We start from the raw sequence: 27,838 nt of genomic DNA on the forward strand, positions 1-27,838 counted from the left end.
CCGAGCGCGCCGACCTCAGTTCGCTGCCCGCGCCGGCCCCGACCCCGGCCCGACCCAGACCCGGCCCGGCTAGGCTCACACGCAGGTGCGGACGATCAGGGGCAGGGATCGCTGGGGCGAGGGAAGGGGCGGCGAGGGGCCAGAAGGTCCCAGCAGTCTCGGGGCAGGTGAGGGCGGGCGTAGGGGGCGCCACCCTGCACCGGCGGCAGGGGGCGCGCTGGGGTCCTGGGCGTGGAGACTAACGGAGCGCGAGATTCCGGCCCGGCGCTGTTGGGGGTTTCGGGATCTGGAGATCAAAGAAGGTCCGGGAGGGATCAGGGCAGGTGCTTCCAGAGTCGTGTCTTCCTCGGGTCGGAGAAGCCCGCCCGACGCCCGGCCCCTGACTCTCGCCCTGAGCTTTTGGGGAAGACTTTGACCTGTTCCGCCTGCGTCCCAGGGCGCACTCAGCTGTCAGGAATTTACGGTTTGGGAAACTTGCTGCCGCTGGACTCTTTGGGGCCACCCCTACCCCACCCCACGCGTCATCCTCGCTTTCCCTCCCTCCCTACTCCCCCAGGCCTGGGTGGGGCCCTATTGTCTGCGACCGGCTTGCCCAACTGTGGGGGCCGAGCGCACAGTTTCACAGAGACGCGGCCCCCACCTGCCGAGCAGGTGAGCGCACCGAGGCCAGAGGCCCTACCCTCCCTCTCTGCGAGCCTGGTCGGCAGTGTACCTGGGGCGCCTCCCTTCGCTCGGGTGGGTGCCGGGCTGTGGATCCCCCAGCGGAGGTGGGATGGGGCGACAATGAGGCTGATGCAGGGCCCGGCTCAGTGCCCAGCTGGTTTCTGCCCCCCGTTGCTCGATCAGGATCTTGGCGGAGCGGGTCTCTGCGTGGGTAGAGGTTTCAGGGCGGAGGGGTCACCTGGCCCAGTTTCCAATAGCTGTGGCTCCCAGAGTGTTCATATGGGAACAGGGCTACTCTTCCTCTCTAACCTCTTATTTTTGGAAAAATCACCCAAAGCAAACTTTCCAGGAGGAAGTATTCCAGAAGGAAGATTTCTCTGGGGGCTTTCCTGCCTCCTTGACCAGAGTGTCCCCCAGACTTAGAGGGACCTTCTTGTGGGGCAGAAAGCCCCTTTCCCCAGCTGGCCCCAGGCTGGCCCAGCCTGTCCTCCCTGCCCAGCCCCCCATCCTGTTTGCTGGGCCCCTGGGGCCTGAGGTGGGGGCCGATGGGGGGTGTGGGCCAGAGGGGAAGCAGCTTCTTCCTTCTTTTCCTGCCTCCTGGGGGACCACCACACCCCCTCCGATGAGGAGGCCTGGGCTAGTAGCCCTCCCTCCCAAGCTCTGCTTCCCCCACCACCACTTAGGAATGGGGGTGCGGTGGGGCTGGGCCAAACTGACGGGGTGGGGGGAGTGACTGTTCTCATTTTCTTTCTATACCCCAACGCCCACGCTGTTTAGCTGGCTGGTAATTGAGGCCGAAGACCTTGGAGCTGGGAGGCTTGCTTTCCATTTGACTTCTGAATTATGAAGGTGCACTGTTTGTGGAAGCTTGTGCAGTCCTTTCCCCACCACCTCCCTTTCCTGAGAGATTTTGATGGGTAAAGTGGGCTACGAGGAAGGCTTCGCTTAGGTAGAGCTGCAGAGCTTCATTAGGCCCTCCCTGCCCCCCTCATTTCCTGAGAGCCCCTCTCCTCTGGCCCAAGTTAAAGATCTCTACCAGGCTTTCAACAATATCTTTTCAAAAATCTAAGGTGTGGTCTTTTTTGGAGGAATTTGGAGCCCAGCTTCCTTGGGGGACACAGAGGGAACAGAAGAGCCAGGCTGTCCCTCAGTCCTGGGGAGCAGGGGTGGGTGGCGGGAACATCACTTGGCTTGCCCTGACTCACTGGGGACCCCTTCTTTCATGGCTGTGGATGGGAGAGTTAGGGAAGGAGGGGAGTCAGACCTGGGAACCCAGCTGCCCCCACCATGGGATGCCCTGGTAGGTAGGGTGCCCTGGGCTGAGCAGGAGGCTGGAGAGGTAACCCCAGGACTTCTCTGTTAGTGGGGTCTGCACCTCTGGGGAGCCACAGGGGCATGGAGTTTCGGCCCAAATAAGTTGTTTACCCTCCTCTCAGTGCCAAGGTGGAGAAGGGGAAGGTGTTGTAACTACCGAGGCTAAATAATTAGTTTAGCTAATCTGGTTTGTGGCTGTGATAAAAAGTTAATACTGAGGAAGCATCGCTGAGAGGCGCCTCATGAAAACCGGCTGCTTACTGGAGGGGAGGGGGATAATAGAGGAGGGAAGAGGAATAAATAAGGTAGGATCAGATTAGTCATTTCTTGCTAGATCAAGCCCCAGCTTGGGTGACCTGAGCCCTCTCCAGCCCCACCTCCACCCCGCACCCCAGCCCCACCCCATCCCCCCTGGAACCTCTGGTAGGGCTGCCAGGACTGAAGCTTTGAGAAAGCAGCATGTAGGAATGAAGGTCAGGCTGGGCCCTGGAGCCTGTTTTTCTTCCTGGAGACCCCTGGAGGGGAGTACAGGTGTGGGGAGAGGGGATGCCTCTACAGGGCCTGGGAGGGACTAGGGAGAGGATCCCACTTGGAATGAGCTGGGACAACTGACTAGTGTACAGAAGGGCTGTTTTTTGGAGTGGCATTATAGCGGGGCAACTCTGGGCACAGGGATTTGGGTTGGACTGAGCTGGATTTGAATGCCACCTTTGTCACTCAGTACCTATGTGGCTTTGGTCAATCACTTCATCTCTCTGAGCCTCAGTGACCTCCTGGGTAAAATGGGACAATAATAACTACGGACCCAGTAAGTGAGGGCAGTGGTGGATGAGTGGTAGGATTCTTGCCTTTCATGTGGGAAACCAGGGTTCTAGTCCTGGCCAGTGCTTCTCATGCACAGCCACTCCCCATCTGTCAGTGGAGGCTTGTGCGTTGCTATGATGTTGAACAGGTTTCAGCAGCACTTCCAGACTAAGACAGACTAGGAGGAAAGGCCTGGTGATTTATTTCCAAAAATCAGCCAATGAAAACTCCATGGGTCGTAGTGGTCCAATCCCCGGGGTTGCCATGAGTCAGGGGCCGACTAGATGGCAGCTAACAACAGCACCACCCAGTACGTGCTTGATAAATGGTAGCTTTAAGAACAAGGGAAGACTATGCAGATACTAGATACAAAATGCTCTCATGAACCTTTCTCACTGAATACTTCCCATGATCCTTAGAGGCAGGTATCGTTATCCCCATTCTACAGATGAGGAAACTGAAACTCAGGGAAGTTAAGGAACTGGCCCAAGGTTGCACAGAAGACCCAAGCAGGGCTGGGACTGGTATTGGGGTCCTCTGGCTCCAAGCCCAGAGTTGATCCTACCATATCACCCCAGTGGAGCTCCAGGGAGAATTTTCCTGTTGCTCGTTTTTCAGAGCCTCTACTTGGGAGATTGGAGAATTCAGAAACGCCCAGAAAGGTGTGTGGGGGTGGTGAAGGTGGAAGCAGATTTATCAGGTGGGGGTGACTCATGTCCCAGCCTCCAGCCTTCTGAAACTGCCCCTGTGCCTTGGTTTCTAGTTCCTGGTGGAGAGGGGCTATATTCCAGGACCAGGGATTGTGGTGGAGGTGTAGGGCTTGGCAGGGAGCAGGGGTCAAAGCTGCTGCCGCCTCCTGCTTTCCAATTGGGCAGAACCCTGGGCTGTTTTAGGCTTAACTGTGTGTAGGAAGTGGGAGTTGCCTGCTTTGCTGGTGGCTGGGGCTGAGCCAAAGTAAAGTGGGAGTGCCTACTCCCTGTGGTGTGGAAAGAAGTGAGAGCAGATTTAGGCCTGGGCTAATGTCCTGCTGGACTGTGCCACAGGGGGCTGCCAGGCTGCTCTTCAGGGGAAGCTGGCTGTCCTCTGCTTTGGAGCCTGGGAGACCTGAGGGCTGGGGGGTACGGGCCTTTCTGATGATGGGAGTGGGGGGTCATGGGTGCTGTCTGTCAGCCAGAGCTTTGGTTCTTCAGGAAGTAGCTGGTGTCAGACTGTTCTTAGACCTGCCTGGTCCTGGCACCTCTGCCAACTGGGTACCGGAACGGGCCTGGGAAACGGGGTGGGGGAAATCCTATATGCCGTGTGGCAGCCTGGGTGCTGCGCCTATCACCATTGGGCTTTCAGATCCCTTGAGGTCAGGAAGGGACTCCAGGCATGGGGGTAACTGATATCAGACAAGAGAAGGTTGAGGGGTATGTCATGACAGAGAGGGAAAGAATGAACTCCGTCCTGGCTGATTGCTGTTAAAAGGGTGATAAGCTTATCACCACTGAGGACACAAGAGCCACTGGGATAGATGCTTTTCTAGAAGGAATGAAGGCTAGACAGGAAGAAGGACTTCCTGTCTGTTAGAGACAAGATCTCGAGTTGAAGAAGAGTGAGAGGGAGAGATGGAGGCTTGGGGTTGACTCTTCTCTGAAGGGGATGAAGCAGGGCCCCCTCTGTGTGAGCTGGGGGAGGGCTGGCAGGAATCGCACCTGTGGCTGAGTCTGAGGTCTGCTGGGGTCCCTGGGGAAACTCTTAGTGTTATGTCTTTTTGGAGAAGAGGGGCATGGCAGGGAGAGGGGCAGGTGTCCATGGCCAGGCTGGGCCAGTGACCCCTGTAAAGAGAAAAGAGTGGTGTGGCTGGCCAGGTCACTAGAATTTGTGTCCCTACAAGTGACACCGTGAGGCTTCTCTCCCGGGACTTGGCTGACTCTAGTGGAGGTCTGTGGATGGACGTGGACTGCCTCATTTTCCAGCAACTTCCTTGGCCAGGCCTGAAAAGAAAGCTCTCTGACCATTTCCCTTTGCTCAGCCTTCTGGCATCTGAGCCTTTGGGGGCCCTTGGGCAGGAAGCTCAGCTTTCTGTCACCTGTGTGCGGGTTAACACATCCTATGTCTCTCTGTCCCCATTTCTTTCCTCACTGTGAAGACAGCGGATTCTTGAGTCTCTGGTTTCCCAGAGCGGGGGTGGGAGCTGGGAGGGGGGACTAGGCCATCAACAAGCTGCTTATTTGGGGACGAGGAGGAGGTTGGGCTACAACCCCCTCCCCACTGACTGAAAAAATAATATCTGATCACTGTTAAAAAAAAAAAATTTTGAAAGTTTAGAAAAGTTTGAGAAGGAAAAAGAAATTGCCCATAATCCCATTCCGCAGAGGCAACCGTCACTAACAATTCTTTCCTGTCTCCTTTCTTAGCATCCTCTTGTTTTTTAGCCTCCATGAGCTCACACTCGGTATACAATAACAAATGTTTACCAAAGCTTTACCCGAGTCCTGGTTTTCTCCAGAGACTATTGGACAGGGGACTAGTAAAAATGAATAGTCGGTCTTCCCTGCTCTTCCAGGAGAGGCCAGGAAAGGACCCCTGGAGAATCCTGGACACCAGCTGCGTCAGTGCTGCTCTCATTAAGAAGTGGGCTGCCCACAGGGTGGGGGCTGCCCAAGCCCCCCAGGGGGTGGTCCAGAGCAGCAGGCACAGGGTACTTGTGTATTCAGTTATGTCACGGGCGCTGCTGCACCCAGATCCTGGCTAAAGTGTTTTTCCACTTCCAGGACTCCCGGCTTGGGGTCATCTGCTGGTTTGGGATTTTGCCCTCACAGGGTCACCGGCAGGGAATGGAGCTCCAGCTGGAGCCCTCACCAGGGGAGCCCAGAGCTTCCTAAGTCAAGCCCCTTGGCCGGGGCACTTCCCTCTCCCACAAATCCCCTTCATTTTCCCGCCCTGGTTTGTTTGCTTTGGGAAGGAGCCCAGAAGGAGGAAAACAAACAGCAGCTGGGTCAGCCTGAGCCTGAGGCCCCCCCCCCCCCGCCCTCCGCAAGCTTGTCCTCAGGCGGCAGCTTGGTCTGTCCTTCAGCCTGCAAGTGAGGGTTTCCTGCGGAAGCTCACCATTAGCTTCTCTGTCTTCTCTCTTCCTAAGCGTGGGCACCCTGACCGCAGGGCCTGGGTCCTGTGCAGCTCCTGTTTCCATCTCTGCCCTGTTGGAATGACCTGACCAGTCTGATGGGGTAGACCCAGGCTCTGCAGGAGGTTCCCTCCTGGAGAGGCCTCCTTGGGAAGTTGCAGCCTGAGCAAGGAAGCAAGGTTCTCAAAGGAAGCAGTCCTGTCTACCTCCCTGGTTTTCTGTCTGTGCTTGGGAGGGACTGCTGGCCAATCTCAGACAGTGGGGGAGGGCAGGGACTGGTGACCTCGCAGGGCCCAGCCTCCCCCGGGGGCTGCTATGTGGGGAATGTCCATGCCTGGCTGGCCAGACAGCCTGGCTGCAGGAGGTGCTCACGTGACTGGGGAGAGGGCAGCTGCAGTGTTTCCACCTGGCCTGGGCCAAGCTCTTCTCCCCTCCCAGGGCCTGGACACAACTTGTAGCCTGGCTCTGGCCCTGGACTGGGAGGCAGCTCCTCTCCTAGCCCTGGTCTGAGGGTCAGAGAAAGGAAGCCTGGTCTTGCCCTGGCTCCTGGACCCCAAAAAGTAGACTGGTAGCCAGCCAGCATGCTGGGCCTGTCTCTGGGCTGGCCACCTCCTCTGCCATCCCTTTGCTTGTTGAATATAAGAACAGTGCTTGCCTGGGGCTCTGTTGTTGGCAAAGGGCTTCCATAGTCATGATTGTGTTGGATACACCTAAGGGTCTGGAGAAAGGAGTAATCCATTTTACAGATGAGGACAATGAAGCTTCAGGAAATGGAGGGACTTCACCAAGGTACACAGCCAGTGAGGGATTGGGCTGGGCTAGAGCCACCACCGTGGGAATATCGTGCTCTTTTTCCACTCCTGCACACAGCCCCCTTCCTCTGTCATTGTCTCAGCCCATGATCCAAGTCTGCATGGGTTGCTGGCCTCTGGCCCTAGTAGCCCTTTGGGGATACTGGCCCCTGCCGCTGCTCTTCTCATACCCAGATGCAACATTTCTGAGCCTGGCTCTAGTGCAGCCTCTTGGGCAGCCGGAACCGTCCCAGTTTCCAGGTGTCTTACTGACACTTGGCACTCTGCAGCCCAGCCCAGCTATGTCTGATACTGGCTGTCCCCAGTGGGTGCTGCTTGAGACAGGAGCCTGGTGTAGCTCTGGCGGAGGTTATTTTTAATGTCAGTGCTGGGTCACACTCTGCTGGGACAGTCTTGGATTTAGGGTGCCCAGTGCCAGCCTACTGGGTTGGCTGTGCAGAGGAGGAAGCAGGAATGAAGGGCAGTCTCACTACTTTCTCAAAGACTCTTACCAGTGTGGATGGGGTAGCGTGAGGGATCCTTTGCCCACCCTCTCTAGGGCCCATCTCCTCTCTTCCTGTCCCTTTTCTCTTCCTGTCCCTGTCCCCGACCCCACCCTGTGATCTTTGAGCTGGCGTCTTCCTCCCATCGTGCCAACAGTAGAGTGTGCTGCTAAACAAAGGCCCCCCATTCAACTCAGAAAGCCGCCCTGTCTCTGTCTCTGCTCACCTCTGGCCAGGGTGCATGGGCAGGGCTTCGTCTGTCTCACTTGCTTCCACTCTGGCTCTGTCCAGGGGCCTTGCAGAAGGTCTGACTCCAGGTCCAGGGTGGAGGTGGACTAAACCAAACAGGGTGGGGCCTCTTCACCCTGGAAAATGTAAAACCAGCACTTCTGTTTCTTGTGGGAGAGTTTTCTTGGTTCTCCTGGGGAGAAGGTAGGGCTAGTTGCCAGTCCTACCTGAGGTCTGACTGCTAGCCTTCCTGTTGTAGCAACAACTCTTCCATTAGCCTTTCCTCAAGAAGAGTATGGTGGTGTCCTCTTTGAACTGCTTTCTGCCCCTGGCCCTGCCCACCCTCAGCCTACTTTTGTCTGTGCTGGGAATCTTAGACATCAATGTTCCTTAGATACCCAAGATCACCTGGCTACTACCCTTTCTGTAGATGAGGCCCAGAGAGGGGGAGTAATCACCCCAGGACACCCAGCATGTTTGTGGCAGAGCAGGGACTAATTAGTACCTGGGACTCCTGATTCACAGGCCGGTGCTCTCCCTCCAGCTCTGACCACTGTTGGCCCATCGCCCTCTCCTTCTTTTGGTGAAGGGGGCTCAGCTCAACCCAGCCCCTTTTCTTTTTTTTTTTTTTTACCATGCATCTAACCCCCTCTTGTCCCTCACTCTCTGCAGCAGGATGTCTGGGCCTGTCCCTTCAACACCAAGGTGTCCCTCTGTCCTTGGGAGCAGCCTCTCTAGTAGACTACACGCTGGTCCCACAGTGAGGCAGACTTGGGGGGACTTGAGTGGAAATTTACAGTTTCTACCATGGGAAGCCTCAGTTTCCTCACCTAGAAAATGGAAATAATAGAATGCCTGCCAGGGTTTCTTTGAAGGAGAATGAGATTCATTTGGTAATAAAGGCAACTTGGCTCCCTCCCCATGGTCTCCTTTGACCTCCGTGTGGGTTCTGTTTCACCCTGGGCTGTTCAGCCCTCGGCTCCTTTTCACTCCAGGTTTGGGCTGGCCGCTGCGGTGAGGGAACTGCTGAGGAAACTCCTCTCGGTAGCCAGCCTTGGCCTTGGTGATCCCTTTAACATGGGGCTCATGAGCCAATGGTCCCTGTGGTTCTGATCCCCTCTCCTCAGCTGAGAAGCCCCAGGGTTGGGCAGCTGACTATTGGGAGGGGCATTTTCTGCGTAGGATGGGACATTTTTACTGATCAGGGCTGGAGATGTCCACTTCATCTGACCAAAGATGACTGAGGCTGAGCGTCAGGTGTTGGTCTAGCCCTCCGCCCAGCAGAGTGGCATTTAGAGGGTATTTTAGTGTCCTAGGGGCTCTGGGTAGTGCAGATGGTTAACATGCTGTTAACCAAAAGGTTGGTGGTTTGAGTCCGCCCATAGGTGCCTCGAAAGAAAGATTGATCCGCTTTAGAAAAATCAGCCACTGAAAAGCCCTTGGAGCCCAGTTTCACACGTATGGGGTCACCGTGAGTCAGTCAACTCGATGGCAACTGGTTTTTTAAAAATTTCCCAGGGCTGCTGTAACAAAGTACCTCAAACTGGGTGCCTTAAAACAACAGAAATTTATTATCTCAGCTCTGGAAGCCAGAAGTCAGAAATCAGGGTGTTGTGCCGGCACGGCCACCCTCCTTCTGAAGGCTCTAGGGAAGAATCGTCCTTGCCTCTTCCAGCTTCTGTTCCTTGGCTTGTGGCAGCATCACTCACCTCTGCCTCCATCTTCTCAGGGCCTTCTCCCCTGCGTGCCTCCTCCGTGTCTCCGTGTCTAAATCCTCCTCTCTTTTCTCAGATAAAGACATCAGTCATTGGATTTAGGGCCCACCCTCTGCCGGTATGACCTCATCTTAGTTTGATGACATCTGCAAAGACCCTATTTCCAAATAAGGTCTCATTTGCAGGTACTGGAGATTAGGACTTGAACATGCCTTTGGGGGACACAGTTCAAGCTGGGACAGAGGGTAAATGCTACTTACCGTATTTACCCATAGAGTTTCACCTTCCTTTTCAAATGTTTGGATGTCAAGTTTTCCTGTCTGAGTTTCCCTGGGGCAGCTCCTGCTGACAGGCTTACCCCTCTCGGTCTCCTGTGTTCTCTTGGGTCCCATCCTTGGGGCAGGCGAAAGGTCCAGGGAAGGAGGAGGGGCGCCAGGCAGTGTTTTCCAGAGACTAACTTCTTTGAGCCTCTGGTTTCCTGCCCTTGGTCATTCCACCTCCTTGTAGCTGGTGAAGGAGTATGTATGGGGGGTGGTGGCAGGGGGCTCCTCCTGAAATAGCCACCATTGGCGAATGCCAGGGAATCAGCTGGGCACATCTGGCGGCACAGAGGCTCTGTCTGCAATTCTGGGCCTGCTTCTGTTTATCAGCCTGAAACTCTGAGTCACTCACTCGGGGTGATGGGAGGAGAGAAGGAGGCAGCTGGGAGCCAGGGTGGCTCTGCCTCTGCCTGTTGCAGGTGTGCTCATGGGCAGGGAAGGGGCCAGGAATCACTGTAAAAGGCGGGATACCTGAAGTATTATTCGTCATTCTCCTGGCAGGTGGCTCTGGGCCATTTTATCCTTCATGCTCTTTGTTCTTGAGGTGGGGCCAGGTAGTACCAGCCACCCCACCCTCATCCTCACCTGGTCACTTTTCACAGCAGGAAAACTGGTTTGAGGTGATGGGTACTGCCCAGCCTCGGGGGGTAGCCTGGGGTCTGAGTGGGGACCTTGCTCTCTGGGGCCATGCTGGGATGTGCAAAGGCCATGGACTTCAGTGTCACTCATGCCTGGTACCTGGTCCTATCCCTGACATATCTCTGCTGTCCCGCCTCACTTGGTGGAGGCTCAGGTTCTGCATCTGTAAACTGGGGAACAGAGCATGTACCCTGAACACCACTTGCGATGCTGACAGAACAGGTCCTCACTGGGTCTCACCTTCCCTGGTTTCCCCTCCCAGGCTGCCCACTTCTGGAGGTCAGCTCCTAAGACAGTAGAGCCAAGCACAGACCCAATGGGAAGTACACCAACATTGCATACCTACTATGAGCCAGCCACTATGCTGCATTCTTTGCAAATACAATATCCTGCAAGGGAAGTGGTGTTAGCCCGTTTTACAGATGAGAACACTGAGGCTCAGAGTAGCGAGGTGAAGTAGCTGAGATTTGAACTTGTCTGTGGGGCTCAAAAACCTGGGAAAGGCTTCTAGGAGCTGGGGTGCTGGGAGAGATGGGGGCCTTTGGGCCTTGTCCTCTGGGGCCACTTGTGATCCTGCCCCACCTGGGGAAAGTGAGAACCTCAAGTCTCTGAGGCACCACTGGCTGCTCCCAGCAGCCTACTGGGCTCCCTGGAGAAACCTGTCTGACTGCTTCCCTACCCCACCCAGTTTCCTGTCCAATGGCTGCCTTGCCTTGCCTCCTCCACAGCCTTTCCCAGGAGCCCCAGTTGGTGGGGGTGGGCTCATGCAACCCCAGAAGCTGCAGGAAGTCCTGAGCGACTCCTCCTGCCTCTGGGAATATTGGGTGGGGCACGGAGGTGAGTGAGCTCAGGCTGTGTAGGGGCATTTTGTTCTTTAGAGCCCCACCCCCATGGGGTTCACTCCACCCTGAGCTGGATTCAGTGATGCAAGCCCAGGGCTCACTCACCCCTGGGGCTCCTCCACGCCTAGGGTGTCCCATCGTGGGCAGCGCCTCCTGGGCCTGGTGCCCTTCTTTCTCTCCCCCCACCCCCAAAAGCCCACCAGGCCCTTGGAGCTTTGATTTTCTCCCCGATGGGGTGAGGGAAGGGGTAGCTGGGCAGGGCGTGGGGATGGAGGAGGGTGGGCTGGGGTGGGGATGGGCTGGAGGAGCTGGGGACTGGGAGGATGGAGCTGGGGGCTGGGCCAGGTGTTGGGAGGCCAGGCTTGGGATCAGCTGACTTTCCTTGTGCCCCCAGCAGCCACGATGGAGGTGATCAACCTGATTGAACAGCCCATCAAGGTGACTGAGTGGCAGCAGACATACACCTACGACTCAGGCATCCACTCAGGTGCCAACACCTGTGTGCCCTCTGTCAGCAGCAAGGGCATCATGGAGGAGGACGATTCCTGCGCACGTCAGTATACGCTCAAGAAGACTACCGCCTACACCCAGGGTGTGCCCCAGAACCAAGGTCAGGACCCCCGGGGGCTCTTCTGTGGGCAGAAAACCTGGAGAGAGAGGGCAGGGGAAGAGGAGGCTAACTTTAGGGGTTCCTGGTCTGAGGGGGTCTCTTTCCTGGCAGAGGACAGAAGCGGCTTGGCTTGGCAGGGCCAGGTGTGGTGTTGGCAGCCAAAAGCACAGGTGGGAAAGCCAAGTAGACCTGTCCTCCTTCCTGCCTAATTAGAGGGTAGAGCCTCTGCCCTCCTCCACTTGGGGGCTGTTGGGACCGTTGCCAGAACAGGGCTGCCTGGGCACCCTATTTGTGGGAATCCCAGGTGCCCAGGGAATGGGATCTGCAGAAGGAATCTGAAGTCTGAGCTGAGAAACAGTCCCTGCTTTCTGTTCTGACTTCCTGCTGATCTGCTATATGACACTGAGTGGCTCTCTGAGCCTCTGTTTACTTGCCTGTATAATGGGAGAGTTGCTGATGAGGGTATATTTAGAATCACAAAATTTCAGGTTTGAAAAGAGACCTAGGTTGTCTACCTGATGGTTAAAAGTATGAGTTTGGACTTTGGAGTCAGGCTGCTGGGTTCAGATCCTGGGTTGGGGCTTCCAAAAAAAAAAAAAAAATCTCTGTGCCTCAGTTTTCCCATCTGTAAAATGGAGATAATAGTACTTACCTTGTAGGATTGTTATAAGGATTAAATGAGAAAAGATAAGAAAAGCACTTAATTCATTGCCGGGCACATCATCAATGCTCAACAATATTAGCTATTCCTATTAATGGTAATTATCGTGACATTTTTGTAGTGATACGTGCCAGGCACATGAATCCTTTCTTTTCAGAGTGGTTCACAACTATTATCTCATTTAATTCTCATAAGAATTCCATGCGGTGGACAGGACAGGTGGAGCCCCCATTTTACAGATTAAATAACTGAGGCAGTGGTGACCTCCCCAAGGTCACTGGTTAGAGGCAGACTCGGGAGTGGTACTCTGGAGCTTTGGTTGTGTGGGAGGCAGCCCAGAGAACCTGGGTTGGGCTGTCTGTGCAGTCTGCCCTGCTGCCACTGTCCCTGCCCATCTCCTGCAGCTCAGTCCCTGCCCTGTTGGTCCCTAGGTGACCTGGAGTACCAGATATCCACGACGGCCAGAGCCAAGAGGGTGCGGGAGGCCATGTGTCCTGGCGTGACAGGGGAGGACAGCTCGCTATTGCTGGCCACCCAGGTGGAAGGGCAGGCCACCAACCTGCAGCGGCTGGCGGAGCCGTCCCAGATGCTCAAGTCAGCCATTGTACATCTCATCAACTACCAGGATGATGCTGAGCTGGCCACCCGCGCCCTGCCCGAGCTCACCAAACTGCTCAACGATGAGGACCCGGTCCGTGAGCGGCCTGGTTGGGGTGGTGCCAGGGCAGGGAGGGTGAGGTCAGGTGTCCTCAGGGGAGGGGTCCTCTTGGAGTTGGGGGAGGTCATCGGCCCAGAGTCCCCACAGAGAGGAGCGTCTGACTTGGGTCCTGCTGAACCTTGTCAATGGGTTTCCCAGCCCCTCCTCCCCACAGTGGCAGCCTGGCCTGGCCCACCCATTCATCATATCCCCCTGGCTCTCCCCCTCCCCTGCAGGTGGTGGTGACCAAGGCTGCCATGATTGTGAACCAGCTGTCTAAGAAGGAGGCATCGCGGCGGGCTCTGATGGGCTCGCCCCAGCTGGTGGCGGCTGTGGTGCGCACCATGCAGAACACCAGCGACCTGGACACGGCCCGCTGCACCACCAGCATCCTGCACAACCTCTCCCACCACCGTGAGGGGCTGCTTGCCATCTTCAAATCGGGCGGCATCCCTGCCCTGGTCCGCATGCTCAGGTGCCAGCCCCTAACTCACTCCCCCCGCCTCCCTGGGCTCCCATAGAACATGTACTGAGCACCTACTATGTGCTGGGTGCCAGGCCACACCATGCTGCCCAGGCACTTCTAGCGTAGCTGGGGAGTTGTTAGGTGCTGCTGAGTAGATTTTCAACTCGTAGCCACCCCATGTGACAGAGTAGAACTGCCCCATACAGGGTTTTCTAGGCTGTAATCTTTATGAGAGCAGATCACCATCGCTTCCTTTCCATAGAGCCACTGGGTAGGTTTGAACCAACAACCTTCTGGTTAGCAGCCAAGTGCCTAACCATTGGTCCACCAGGGAGATAGGTGTTTAAACAGCAGGTTAATTGTCACCATATGATATAGGCTAGGGCAGAGGGACATCCAGGATTGCTCAGAGGTAGGAACTGTTCACTCTGACAGCAGGGGGTTAGAGGATGAATGGAGTTTGTCTGTTGTAGGTGAAGGGAAGAGTATTCCAGGCAGAGGCAACAGCAGGTGGAAAGCCCCCTGTGACTTTTTTCTTTCCCGACCTTATAATGTGTAGACTGGCCTATTTCCTCCATCTCTGTACCTAGCTGGGGGTTCTGGAGGGTGGAGATTTTAATAGTATTCCCCCCAAACTCCTTGCAGGGCCTTTCTAGCATGTAGCCTTCCACGTGGTAGTTGCTCAGTAGGGACAGTGAGAGTTTAGCAAAGGGATATTTCCATGGGGGTGTTGATATTGGGAAGGCTTCCTGGGGGCAGTAGGAACCCCACATTTATCCCAGACCCCTGCACCAACTTAAGCTAACCCCCTGCCTGCCATCCCAGCTCCCCCGTGGAATCGGTCCTATTCTACGCCATCACCACCCTGCACAATCTGCTGCTCTACCAGGAGGGCGCCAAGATGGCGGTGCGCCTGGCGGATGGGCTGCAGAAGATGGTACCCCTGCTCAACAAGAACAACCCCAAGTTCCTGGCCATAACCACCGACTGCCTGCAGCTGCTGGCCTATGGCAACCAGGAGAGCAAGGTGGGCCCTGCCCTGCCCTGCCCTGCCCTGCCCGAGGCCCGAGGCCTGCCATTGCTTCACCTTCCATTCTGCTGCAGCTTCCGGCTGCTGCCCCGCTACTCCTGTTAGGTTAAATATTTATGTAATGCAGATGTATATGCTTCATCAAATCATTGAATGTTTCAGGGATAAGGGAACAAAAAAATCACTCATCATCCTCACACAACTACTGTTGTCATTTCAGTGTACTTCCTCTAGTATTGTTCTCTGGGGCTAGTTTTGCATAATTGTAGTCTAAGCAAATATGCAACTTTTGATCTGTTTTCTACATGAGCTATATATATATATATATATTTTTTTTTTTTCCTGTTTTTGCTGTATTGTCCTCAAAACCACCCACTATAATGGCCAGATAACATTTCATTAAGTGAAGGCCCCAAACTTTATTCCGAAGCAGGGCATTAGATTGCTCTTAATTTCCCACCTTTATAAACAATGCTGTAATGAACATCTTTGGGCATGCAGCTAGCTCTTCCCAGAGTAGATTTTATCATAGGCTATATTTTCATCATGTGGCTAAGATTTTTTTTTTTTTTTTAAACATTTCTAGGCTTTTACCCAGATGGTTTTCCAAAAGGATTGTACTCATTTACAATGCTACCAGCAGCAATGTATATTAATATGGTTTTACCAAATCCTTGCCAGCATTGGGTATTATCCTTTTTTCAAAATTTTGTCTAATTTAATGGGCACAAAAGCTATTCAGGCTTTAGCTGAAACTTAGTAATGACAGTTCCGTTGGCCTATTTTCTCCCTTCCTTATTCCCTGTCTGTCTCACACCCCCTTCTCACCCGTCCCCCCAACAGCTGATCATCCTGGCCAATGGAGGACCCCAGGCCCTTGTACAGATTATGCGCAACTATAGTTACGAGAAGCTGCTCTGGACCACCAGCCGTGTGCTCAAGGTGCTGTCTGTGTGTCCCAGCAATAAGCCCGCCATTGTGGAGGCTGGTAAGTATTATGGCCTGTGAGAGTGACCCATGTGGCTAGGAGGGCTGGAATGGGGGCCTGCCCAGCAGCCAGGCTCAGTCAGCTGTGCTCCACTGTGGCTGACGTGACCACCCCTACCCAGGTGGGATGCAGGCTCTGGGCAAGCACCTGACGAGCAATAGCCCCCGCCTTGTGCAGAACTGCCTCTGGACCCTGCGCAACCTCTCGGACGTGGCCACCAAGCAGGTGAGAGAGGCATTTGGGCCTGGGGCCGGCCTCTGTGGCTGCCTCATCTTCCCCTCTTACCACGTCCTTCCTCCAGCCTGTCTGGGAGTCTGACCTTAGAGTCCATGGGAGTCTGGGGCCTCTCAGTCTTCCCCCTTGGTGGCTAAGATCAGAAATACCCTGAAGACCCTCATCCCTTTAGTTTAAGGACTGAATTCCCTTTAGGGATAGGGAAGGGAAGAGAAAAGGGGTTGTTTTTAAACTGGAGTTCAGAGGGTGCCAGAGGAGTGGTTTTGACCTGGAGACTGGGACAGGGAGCAGTAGTGTGCCAAGGGACAGCTTTGGAGTGGGGTGCTGGTGGCCAAAAACACAAATTAAGGAAAATGCAGCTTCAGGACAAATCTCCTGGGCCCTCCTTCCGGCCAGATTACTGTTCCTAAGAACCCCTCCCCCGTCAATTGGTTAGCTGCTCTTTGAGCACCTGTTGTGTGCTGGCACTCTGCTAGGCACCTGTGGGCTTAGCTCATTTAATTCTTTCCACAACATGGAGGTAGCAGGTGGGACCCCATTGTTTAGATGCAGTAACTGAGGCTCAGAGAGTTAAGTAGCTGGCCTAGGGTCACAGCTAGTAAATGGCAAAGCTGGGATCTGAACCCAGTACTGTCTGTCCCCAAAGTCTGAGATCTTTCTCTTCCACTGCAAGCCCACATGGCTCTCCTTGGGAGAAGTGAGGCTTCTGGGATGGAGATCTTTCCTGAAAGTGGAATTTGGCTTGAGGACCACTGGAGGGTAGTGGTGAAGGCCCAGAAGGGTGAGACTGTGTGAAAATGGGTCAGCCGGGCCATTGAAGCATGTGGCCTCCTCTACAGTTTCTTCAGCCTAGAGGCCTCTCTCGGTCTGAGTTGGGCCTGGCCTGGAGCTGAAGATCCAGAGAAGAGGCAGGGCAGGGCAGAAGAAAGAGCTTGGCACTTGGAACCAGGCCTGGGTTCAAATACAGCCCACTAGTTAGGGGTCCGCAGGCAAGTCCCTCAACCTCTCTGAGCCTCTGAAGGCTAGTAATACTCCTTCACAGATGTTGGCAGGATTATGGGGATGAAAACTCCTGGCTCAGCTCCTGACATGGAGGGGAACAGGGCTGACCATGCATCAGCTGAGTCTAGGCTTGAACCCCTTTCGGCCATCTCTCTCCCTGGAAAATACTGGGAAGGCTTCCTGGAGTCAAGAGTCTCCCTCATTCTCCGCTGCCTCCCCGACCCTCAGGAGGGCCTGGAGAATGTGCTGAAGATTCTGGTGAACCAGCTGAGTGTGGATGATGTCAACGTCCTCACCTGTGCCACGGGCACGCTCTCCAACCTGACATGCAACAACAGCAAGAACAAGACACTGGTGACGCAGAACAGTGGTGTGGAGGCTCTTATCCATGCCATCCTGCGTGCCGGTGACAAGGATGACATCACAGAGCCGGCCGTCTGCGCCCTGCGCCACCTCACCAGCCGCCACCCTGAGGCTGAGATGGCCCAGAATTCTGTGCGCCTCAACTATGGCATCCCAGCCATCGTCAAGCTGCTCAACCAGCCCAACCAATGGCCACTGGTCAAGGTACTGACTGCCAGTGGGGGTGGGCATTGGGCAAGGCAAGGGCCTCCTGTGGCCAGGGTTAGGTACTGTATAGGTACAGGCAAAGCTGCTGTAACAAAGCCAAGCCAAGCTAGCTTCCACCAAGTTGCTTCCAACCCATGGCGATGCCATGTGCGTCCGAATACAACTGTGTTCCACAGGGTTTTGTTGTTGTTGTTGCTGGGGATACACACAGCAAAATATAACACCAATTCAGCCGTATCTACATGTACAATTCAGTGATGTTGATTACATTCTTTGAGTTATACAACTATTCTTACCCTCTTTTTCTGAGTTGTTCCTTCCGCATTAATGTAAACTCGCTCCCTGCTAAGGTTCCTATCTAATGTTTTGAGTTGCTCTTATTACTTTGGTCATATATAGATAGTTCTTAAAAGAGCATAATGCTAAAGGCAGACTTTTTTTGCTAGTTTAGCTAAACCAGCTTCATGGGTTTTCAGTGGCTGATTTTTTGGCAGTAGAGTGCCAGGCCTTTCTTCCCAGACACCTCTGTGTGGACTTGAACCACCAACCTTTTGGTTACCAGCTGAGTGCGGTAACAATTTGCACCACCCAGGGACTCTGCTATAACAAACCAAAACCAAGCCAAGCCAGTTGGCATCAAGTTGATTCTGACTCGTAGTGACCCTATAGGACAGACTAGAACTGCCGCACAGGGTTTCCAAGGCTGTAATCTTTACACAAAGAGACTGCCATGTCTTTTTCCCATGGAGAGGCTGGTGGTTTTGAACTGCTGACCTTTTGGTTAGCAGCCGCATGCTTAATCACTGTACCACCAGGGCTCCTTGCTATAATAAATAGCCCCTAAAATATAGTGGCTCAAATGCGATAGGAGTTTATTTCATTTAGTAACAGTTTGGACCTTGATGGTTCCGCTCCAGAGATCCAGAGTCTCTCTATCTTGTAGCTCCACCATCCCTAGACTAGTGTTTCTCAAAGTTTAATGTGCACCTAAGTCCCCTGGGGCTCTCATTAAACTGCAGGTTCTGGTTCACCAGCTCCCAGGTGATGCTCTTGGTCCATGGAGTACATTTCTTGTGCCAGAGGGTCCGGATGAGGGGGCTGTCCTCACAGGAATGGTCGAATTGTCTCACTATCCCCTCAGATGTGTCTAGTCTCGCAGAAGTGGGCAAAGAGAGGAAGGGCCAGCAGTGGCCAGAAAATGGGACATGTTGCCTTGGCTCTCACCCCAGAACTTGATGATTTAGCCACATCTAGATGCAAGGAGGCCAGGAAATGTGATCACCAGCTGGGCCGCCATGTGTCCTGCTAAAACTCAGGGGGCGGGTACTCAAAGGACAAAGAGAAGAGCAGATTCTGGGAGACATTTAGTCTCTGGATGTGAAGGGGTGAACCCTTCTCAGAAGGCTGCCTGGGTAGAGGAGAGACGTGTACCCCCTTTCTCTCATGGGGAAGGGGGTAAGGGTGAGCCCGGTGGTACAAAGGCCCAAGGGACAGGGTTATAAGGGACAGGGAGAGAGAGAGAGACAGTGTGTGTGTGTGTGCGCCTATGTGTAGAAACAAATAAAAGAGCCAAAATCTAGAGTAATGCCTGGTGCCAGAGTGTGAGGAAACTACCATAGACAAAGGCTCTTGTTGAAAGAGCACAGAAGCCAGATGGCAGGGTTCACCAGCCAAGTGTGACACAATTTGAACAGTATAGGTAAGAATAACTCTAGTGATTGTATACATTGACAAATAATCCATAGTGAAGAAAACAAAATGGCGGCGTGTGGCTCGTCCCTTGGCGTTTGGTCCCAGCTGGCAGCCTGAGGTAGAGGAGAGAGTGGAGTGAGGAGACCGGCCACTGACTACAAGACAGGAAAGCTGGGTTTGCCTCCCAACCCTGCAGCTAAGTGACTAAGTAGCCTTGGCAAGCCTTCTACCCCTATGCTTGTGTCATCATCTCTCATCTGGAGACTTTTTGTCCTTGCCCTCCTGGCTTCTTGTTTGGAGGGTCAAATGAGAGGACAAATCCCTTTGCGAGACCCTAAGGGATTATGGGAAGCCAGAGAGGCTCCTGGGGGCCCCGGAGAGGAGAAATTTTCCCAGAACTGCCCTGCTGGGGGTTGATTACCATTGATCATCACCAAAGCAGGAGGCTTTGGGGTCAACCACAGCAAAGACTTCCTGGTAATCAGGGTTTGGGAACTATCAGAAAAGCAAGTAAGACCATGTCTGTAGATGGGTTAAGGGAGAGGGGACAGAAGTGAGGGTCAGGGCATGCGAGCTGGTGGAATGTTCTGGAATGGGGTATCACTTTAGCAGGGGCTATTTTTTTTTATTAGAGTTAGAGGAGCCCTGGTGGTACAGTGATTAAGAGCTACAGCTGCTAACCAAAAGGTCGGCAGTTCAAATCCACCAGCTGCTCCTTGGAAACCCCACAGAGCAGTTCTGTCCTATAGGGTCACTATGAGTCAGAATCAACTCAATGACAATGGGTTTGGGTTTTTTACTAGAATTAGAAGGTCCCTAGGTAGTACAAGTGGTTTCTGCTTGACTACTAACCTAAAGACTGGTGGTTCAAACCCACCCAGAGGTACTGTGGAAGAAAGGCCTGGGGTGATCTGCTACTAAGATCATGGCCAAGTAAACTCTATGGAGCAGTTCTGCTCTGCAACACATTGTGTTGCCATGAGTCGGAATCGACTTGATGGCAATGGCTTTGGTTTTTTTTTTGTTTGTTTATTAGAGTTAGACATGAGGACCCACAGATCCTGTAGAATAAGGGACTTGGACTGGTGGTCTCATTCGTGAGATCTCCCAGCATGTCTGTGTCAGGCCTGGTGGACAGAAGAGGCAGGGGAGGTAGGAGATGTCTGATGCTGGGGAACTGGGATCTTCCAAATGTCCAAGAAATGCCCCTGACCAATACCCTTTCTTGCCAGGCAACCATCGGCCTGGTCAGGAATCTGGCCCTGTGCCCTGCTAACCATGCCCCACTGCAAGAGGCAGCGGTCATTCCCCGCCTCGTCCAGCTGCTGGTCAAGGCCCACCAGGATGCCCAGCGCCATGTGGCTGCGGGCACACAGCAGCCCTACACGGTAAGTGAGCGGGGTGGTGCCTATAATAGCCCTCCCTTGGGAATCAGGGCGTCCTCTGTGCAAATGTGTATGAGTGTGCACACATGCATATGTATTTACATGTATTATGTGTGTTCGCGCATTGCATGTGTGCACATATGTGTGTGTGCACATGTATGCATGTGAGGTGGGGAGGGGAGTTGTGATTGATACCAACTCCAAAGAGCAGTGAGGTTCGTCAGGGTGTCATGGGGAGGTTATGGCCGTGTCCACAGGCCACCTGTCCCATGCCCTGATGCTTCCTCTGGCTTCAGGATGGCGTGAGGATGGAGGAGATTGTGGAGGGCTGCACTGGAGCACTGCATATCCTTGCTCGTGATCCCATGAACCGCATGGAGATCTTCCGGCTCAATACCATCCCTCTGTTTGTGCAGGTGAGTCTGGGACAGGTGGGCAGGAGAGGTCCCGCCAGCCCCTACTTCTCCCCACTGCCAGCTGAGGGGAGAAGGTTGGGAACCATGATCTCTAAGGGGCTGGAGGGCTGGGCCGGGCATCAAGAGGTCACACCAGGAGAGACCACTACGCAAACCCTTGGATGGGAATGGCTTTGCAAGCTTAAAAGCAAGAGAAGAGATTACAAGGACAAAAAAAAAAAAAAAACTGAGATTCAACCAGATAAACATTAAAATCGTCTATGTATCACAGAAACAACCTAGACAACATTAAAATGTAAACAGCAAACTGGGGAAATATTTGCAAGTATCACGACACACAAGGGTTTAATATCCTTCTACATAAAAGAACGTGGTTATACAAGATCCCAGTAGTTAAATGGACAAAAGCAACAAATCATTCCCAGGTGGCTCAAAAGGAAGCAGTGTTCAGCCCCAGGGTTTACAGAAATGAAGCTTACCCCCCAGTGAGAGCCCATTTTTCCACTGTCCAGTTGGCAATGGAAAAAAGAATGGAAGTGCCCCGTGTGGGTAAAGATGATGAAATAGGTGGTCTCACACATCACTGGTGGGAGGATAAGTTGGAAGGCAATTTTGCAACATGTATAACCAAAAAAACTAACCAAGCCAGTTGCCTGTTGAGTCGATTCCGACTCAGAGTGACCGTATAGGACAGAGTAGAACTGTCCCATAGAGTTTTCAAGGATCGCCAGGTGGATTTGAACTGCTGACCTTTTGGTTAGCAGCCATAGCTTTTAACCACTACTCCACCAGGGTTTCCAAACATGTATAAAGAGCCTTGAAATGTTCATATTCTTTGACCAAGAAAGTAACTCAAGTCTAGGACTCTTTCCTTATGAATAGTTTAAAATGTGGGCAAAGATTTATGCACCAAGCTAACAATTGCAATGTTACTTATAATAATTGAAAACAAACCAAATACCCAATGATAGGGAATGGTTAAAATCATATCACATGGCCATATACAATGCTGTTTAAGAAGAGTTTTTTGTTTTTGAAAGCTTTTCCTGTTCTTAATTTTCAGTGATTGGCACCATAGCTCCCTCCAGTGGTGACCGATGAGTCTTTTATTAGTCTCAGTTGTCATTGTTTTTTTAGCGTGTTTTTTCTCTCTTGGGAAACCCTGGTGGCGCAGTGGTTCAGAGCTACGGCTGCTAACTAAAAGGTTGGCAGTTCGAATCCACCAGGTGCTCCTTGGAAAACCCTGTGAGGGCAGTTCTACTCTGTCTTACAGGGTCGCTATGAGTTGGAATCAACTCAACGGCAACGGTTTTTTTTTTTCTCCTCTCTCTTGAGTATCAATATGCGCTCATAGATTCTTAAAAAAGTTTTTAATAATATAGGAAAATGCTTTATGCTACAATGTCAGATGAAAAAGGCAGGAATCAAAATTTTATATGCAACAAGTGGACTATTGATAAAAATGCAATTGAAATATGCCAATGTGTTAACAGGCTGTGTCTAACTTTTTTTTTTGTTTTGCTTGCGATTTTTTTTTTTTTTCAGTTTCTTTATGCTTTTCCTGGGCCTTCCACATTTTCCAGTATGAGCTTGTGTTAAATCCAGAAAAGAGGGGGAAAGATGAGAAGGACTGAGGGCTGTGCTGCCAGGCCTGCCTCACCCCTTACCCGCCTTACCCCACCCCTCACCCGCCTTACCCCTCCCCACGCTGTGCCTCTCCCCCCAGCTCCTGTACTCGTCGGTGGAGAACATCCAGCGTGTGGCTGCAGGGGTACTGTGCGAGCTGGCCCAGGACAAGGAGGCGGCCGATGCCATTGATGCTGAGGGGGCCTCGGCCCCACTCATGGAGCTGCTGCACTCCCGAAACGAGGGCACCGGTGAGGGCCTGTGCAGCGGGTGACGTGGAGGGGGGAAGGCCTTGTTCCGCGGTCTGAGGTAGAGGCAGGTGCCTGAATCGGTCTTTCCTTGCCTCTCTGCTCAGCTACCTATGCTGCTGCTGTCCTGTTCCGCATCTCCGAGGACAAGAACCCAGATTACCGCAAGCGTGTGTCAGTGGAGCTCACCAACTCCCTCTTCAAGCATGACCCAGCTGCCTGGGAGGCTGTGAGTATCCGGGGCTGACTGCAGTGGATGGTTGCGCAGGTGGTATACTGCACAAGAAGAGCACGGTTAGGGGGGCTCCCACCATACCGTCAACTCATAGATTTTTGTTTTGTAATTGGATGGTTTTATGACAAATGCCCAGCAGATGGAAGTACTAAGTTGAACCATATATCTGTTTTTGACCTCTGAAAATGGTAATTTTATTTCATGCAAACTGGTAATGAAGGGTTTGAGGAAGGGGTGCTTTTTTCCAATCTGTACAAAGGTCTACATAGACATACCTCAGAGATATTGTGGGTTTGGTTCCAGACTACTGCAATAAAGTGAGTCACACAAATTTTCTGGCTTCCCAGTGCATATAAAAGTTATGTTTACACTGTACTGTAGTCTAAGTGTGCAATAGCATTCTGTCTAAAAAAGCCATGTACATACCTTAATTAAAAAATATTTCATTGCTAAAAAATGCTAGGTATCATCTGAGCCTTCAGCAATTTATAATCTCTTTGCTGGTGGACGGTCTTGCCTGGATGTTGACGGCTGCTGACTAGTCAGGGTGGTGCTTGCTGAAGGCTGGGGTGGCTGTGGCAATATCTTAAAACAAGACAATAATGAAGTTTACCACATCGAGTGACTCTTCGTCTCATGAAAGATTTCTCTGAGATGCTGTTCGACAGCATTTTACCCGCGGTAGAACTTCTTTCAAAATTGGAGTCGCTCCTCTCAAATCTTGCCGCTACTATATCAACTACTTTTATGTAATATTCTAAATTCTTTGTTGTCATTTCAACAATGTTCACGGCATCTTCACTGGGAGTAGATTCCATCTCAAGAAACCACTTTCTTTGCTTATCCATAAGAAGCAACTTTTCATTTGTTGAAGTTTTATCATGAGAGTGCAACAAGTCAGTCACATCTTCAGGCTCCACTTCGAATTCTCTTGCTGTTTGCACCACATCTGCAGTTACTTCCTCCACTGAAGCCTTGAACCCCTTAAAGTCACCCATGAGGGTTGGAATCAACTTCTTCCAAACTCCTGTTAATGTAGATATTTGACCTGCTCCCATAAATCATGAGTGTTCATAATGGCACCTAGAACGGTGGATCCTTTCCAGAAGATTTTCAATTTACTTTGCCCAGGTCCATCAGAGGAATCGCTATCTATGACAGCTATAGCCTTACAAAATGTATTTCTTAAATAATAGGGCTTGAAAGTTTAAATTATTCCTTGATCCATGAGCTGCAGAACAGATGTTGTGTTAGCAGGCATGAAAACAATATGAATCTCCTTGTACATCTCCCTCAGAGCTCTTGGGTGACCAGGTGCGTTGTCAATGAGCAGTCATATTTTGAAAGGAATCTTTTTTTCTGAGCAGTAGGTCTCAACAGTGGGCTTAAGAATATTCAGTAAACCATGTTGTAAACAGATGTGCTATTATCCAGGCTTTGTTGTTCCATTTATAGAGCACAGGAAGAGTAGCTTTAGCATAATTCTTAAGGGCTCTAGGGTTTCCAGAATGTAAATGAGCACTGGCTTCAATTTTAAGTCAACCAGCTGCAGTAACCCCTAACAAGAGAATCAGCCTGTCCTTTGAAGCTTTGAAGCCAGGCATTGACTTCTCCTGACTAGCTATGAAAGTCCTACACGGCATACTGTTCCAATGTAAGGCTGTTTCGTCTGCATTGAAAATCTGTTGTTTGGTGTAGCCACCTTCAGGAATTATTTTACCTAGATCTTCTGCATAACTTGCTGCAGCTTCTACATCAGCACTCGCTTTGCTCACCTTGCACTATTGTGTTATGAAGACAGTTTTCCTTAAACTTCATGAAGCAGCCTTCTGCAGCTTGCTTACCTCTCCCAGCCTTCATAGAACTGAAGGGATTTAGGGCTTTGCTGTGGATTAGGCTTTGGCTTAAGGGAATGTTGTGACGGTTTTGATCTTCTGTCCAGACCACTGAAACTTTCTCTATATCAGCAATAAGGCTGTTTTCACTTTCTTATCATTCATGTGTTCACTGGAGTAGCATTTTTAATTTCCTTCAAGAATTTTTCCTTTGCATTCACAACTTAGCTGTTTGGCACAAGACGCCTAGCTTTTGGCCTGTCTGGGCTTTCGATATGCCTTGCTCACTAAGCTTAATCATTTCCAGCTTTTGATTTAAAGTGAGAGACATGCGACTCTTCCTTTCACTTGAACACTTAGAGGCCATCGTAGGGTTATTAACTGGCTTAATTTCAATATTGTTGTGTCTCGGAATAGGGAAGCCTGAGGAGAGGGAGAGAGGTGGGGGAATGGCTGGTCAGTGGAGCTGTCAGAATACACACAACATTTACCAATTAAGCTTGTTGGCATATGGGCGCTGTTTGTGGCGCCCCCAAATAATTACAATAGTAACATCAAAGAGCACGGATGACAGATCACCGTAAGAGATATAATAATAATGAAAAAGTTTGAAATATTGCAAAAATTACCAAAATGTGACACAGAGACATGAGGTGAGCATGTGCTATTGGAAAAATGGCACCGATAGACTTGCTCCACACAGGGTTGCCACCAACCTTCAATTTTAAAAACCGCAATATCTGCAAAGCACAATAAAACGAGGTGTGTCTGTATAGGCAAGCAGCAGCCCTGATCCTGGGTGGGGCAGATCCTTGCACCCATTCTTGAGACCTCTCACCTCTACCATTCTCCCCAGGACTGCTCCAGTTCTGTGGGGATCCCCAAGCATGAATGGTGGGACCCTCCATCCAAGTTCATCCGGGCACTGGGTGACCCCACTTTGTCACTCCCCAAGGGATCTTTGCTTTTCCCCTGGCCCCCTTTTAAGAAGCATCTCTTTCTGCCCCCAACTCATATCCGGCCCAGAGCTGTGTGTTACACTCCCTCACCCTCACAATGTTGTTCTCTGTCCTTAGGCCCAAAGCATGATCCCCATCAATGAACCCTATGCAGACGGTAAGTGTGTGCAGACTCCTTGCAGCTCTGGAGAACCCAGCAGGGCTGTGTGGGTATAAGGGAAGGAGAGATGCTGTGTCCCTACAGCCAAAGGGCCAGTGGCAGCCACTGTGTAGTATCCATGGGTACTCCAGTCTGGGATATGGGAGCTGGGGGAGGGGGTCGGGGCCACAGAGCATGGGCAGAGGTCGAGGAGGCAGCAGAGGGCTCTCCAGACCCCCTCCCAGAGGGTGGCCTGCAGATCCCTGAATGGAGCTCCCTTCTTCTCCCCAGACATGGATGCCACCTACCGTCCCATGTACTCCAGTGATGTGCCCCTGGACCCCCTGGACATGGACGGGGACTACGCCATTGACACCTACAGTGATGGCCTCAGGCCCACCTACCCCACTGCGGACCACATGCTGGCCTAGCTTCCTCGACCCCCAGTACGGCACATCCCTCCCTCCTTGGTTTCCTTTCCTTTCAGACTTCCTGAGGCCCTTCTCATGGAGTCCCTCCCATTTCTCTGCTGAAATTCTGGCTCCTTTTCAAGGGAAATGAGTGTGGCTGCTGAGCTTCTTCATGGAAGGCATGCCCCACCCTCCCTTGCTCTAGTATCTTTCCTTGGTGGGAGGAGTCCTGCTCCTTCCAGCCCCTTCTCTCTAAGGAAAGCGACCCAGCCCCTCCTATGGGTGGTGGGTGGGTGATGTGGAGTGGCAGGAGCCTCTGGGGGACTCTGGCCTGCTGAGCCCCTGACCCTCTGTGTCTGCTCCACCCCCAGGTGCGGTTCCTCATCTGAGAGCCTCAGGTGCAGGTGATGGGGCCAGACAGGACACTGCCTGAGCAGGGAGGGAGCCACGGTGACTTCTTGCTGACCCCACGCCTACAGAGGTTCTCCTCTGCAGGGTCTTTCTTGGGATGGTGCTCTGCTCCTGCTTTTCTGTCCTGGGCTGTGGACCCAGGGCCCAGCAGCCCTCCCCTACCCCGTGGCCCTGGCCACTGAAGCTTTAAGTCAAGTCTCCCACTATTTCCCGCCCAGCAAACCCTGGGCCTGCCTGGCTCAGCACCTGGATCCCAAGGTTTTGGGTTCCTTTTCTAGTCTGATCTTTTCACCAAACTCCACTTGACCAGCTGCCCTGAGCCCCCTAGATCTCCAAGCCCTGGGTTCAAGGCCCAAACCCCTGAAATCCAAAGATTCTCTTGAAAAGTTCAGGGATCATCCAGGGGAGATGGGGTGGAGACGGGAGAGTGAGTCCCCCACTCCCAGAGACTCCCTGCTTCTCTCTCTAGGACTCTAAATTGGCTTTGGCCCCTCCTGGGGAGCTCTGGGGACAGCTCCCTCATGGCCGCCCCACCCACATGACTGCCCTAGCTAACCCCAGAAGTGCTCTTGGCTGACCCCTCTGGTGTGCGATGCGGTGAGGGGCTTTTTCTTCCCCTTTCTGTTTCAAACTCCCCCACCACCTCTTGCACATGGAGGGGGGAGCTGGGAGAGGTCCCACCGAAGAGTTTTATTATTATGGCTTTATGTTTTTGGTTATTGGTGTTTTGTATAGACCAAAGCAAAGAAAATAAAAATAACACACAGATCCAGTGGAGACTCTTTAAGGGAGTGAGGTGAGACAAGGAGGTCCCCGTAGCTCCCCATGGCTGGGTTCTGTGTGTCCTCATGGTTGCCGTGTGTGTGTGTGTGTGTGTGTGTGTGTGTGTGTGTGTGAGAGAGAGAGAGAGAGAGAGAGAGGCAAGGAGAGTGGGGGAGTTGGGCAGAAACAGGTGTTTGAGGAACAGGAGTCAATTTAATTGAATGCACATTCGTAGGGCTCCTGGCTTAAAACCTTAGGAGGCATGAAGAGACGACTGAGTCCCCTCTTCAGGGACCCCAGGCCTTATTCTTCTAACAGGCTACCTCCTTGCTGGCCTCTCACCCTCCATCCCCACCCCACCACACAAGGCAATCGGAATACACATTTGACGTCTCTCTCTTGGGAGTCACACCCCCCATGGCCTGAGACTTGGAGACCAGACCCACCCTGGCCACCTACCTCCCACCCTGCTCTCAAGCAACACTAAATTGACAGCCAGCATCCTCCCCACTGGTTCTTGCCTTGTTCTTTCTTCAA

The 27,838-nt window shown here is 52.5% G+C and overlaps 1 protein-coding gene across 2 annotated transcripts; it reads left to right on the forward strand.

Moving 5' to 3' along the window:
- JUP (junction plakoglobin) lies at window positions 1-27,779 on the forward strand. 2 transcript variants are annotated; one of them, XM_010594450.3, is made up of 15 exons: window positions 1-85; window positions 11,320-11,535; window positions 12,628-12,887; window positions 13,130-13,368; window positions 14,185-14,386; window positions 15,233-15,377; window positions 15,499-15,602; window positions 16,842-17,180; window positions 20,108-20,263; window positions 20,557-20,676; window positions 22,403-22,553; window positions 22,658-22,779; window positions 25,697-25,736; window positions 26,010-26,164; window positions 26,500-27,779. In XM_010594450.3, exons 2-14 carry the CDS (start codon window positions 11,328-11,330, stop codon window positions 26,147-26,149), a joined length of 2,226 nt encoding a protein of 741 aa, XP_010592752.2. In that variant the 5' UTR covers window positions 1-85; window positions 11,320-11,327; the 3' UTR covers window positions 26,150-26,164; window positions 26,500-27,779. The 2 variants fall into 2 exon arrangements, with proteins under 2 accessions (XP_010592752.2, XP_003414274.2); XM_003414226.4 differs by having other exon boundaries at window positions 2-85; window positions 11,323-11,535.
- The last annotated feature ends 59 nt before the right edge of the window (window positions 27,780-27,838 follow it).

The sequence above is a fragment of the Loxodonta africana genome, chromosome 18 (assembly GCF_030014295.1).
Source record: "Loxodonta africana isolate mLoxAfr1 chromosome 18, mLoxAfr1.hap2, whole genome shotgun sequence".
Lineage (NCBI taxonomy): Eukaryota > Metazoa > Chordata > Mammalia > Proboscidea > Elephantidae > Loxodonta > Loxodonta africana.

What these genes read in the sequence shown, in the direction of transcription:
- JUP (XM_010594450.3), top strand. Translation starts at nt 11,328, where the DNA reads ATGGAGGTGATCAACCTGATTGAACAGCCCATCAAGGTGACTGAGTGG. An exon ending in ATGGCAACCAGGAGAGCAAG is followed by an intron (nt 14,387 to 15,232) that starts GTGGGCCCTGCC and finishes TCCCCCCAACAG; the next exon opens with CTGATCATCCTGGCCAATGG. An exon ending in CCATCCCTCTGTTTGTGCAG is followed by an intron (nt 20,677 to 22,402) that starts GTGAGTCTGGGA and finishes CTCTCCCCCCAG; the next exon opens with CTCCTGTACTCGTCGGTGGA.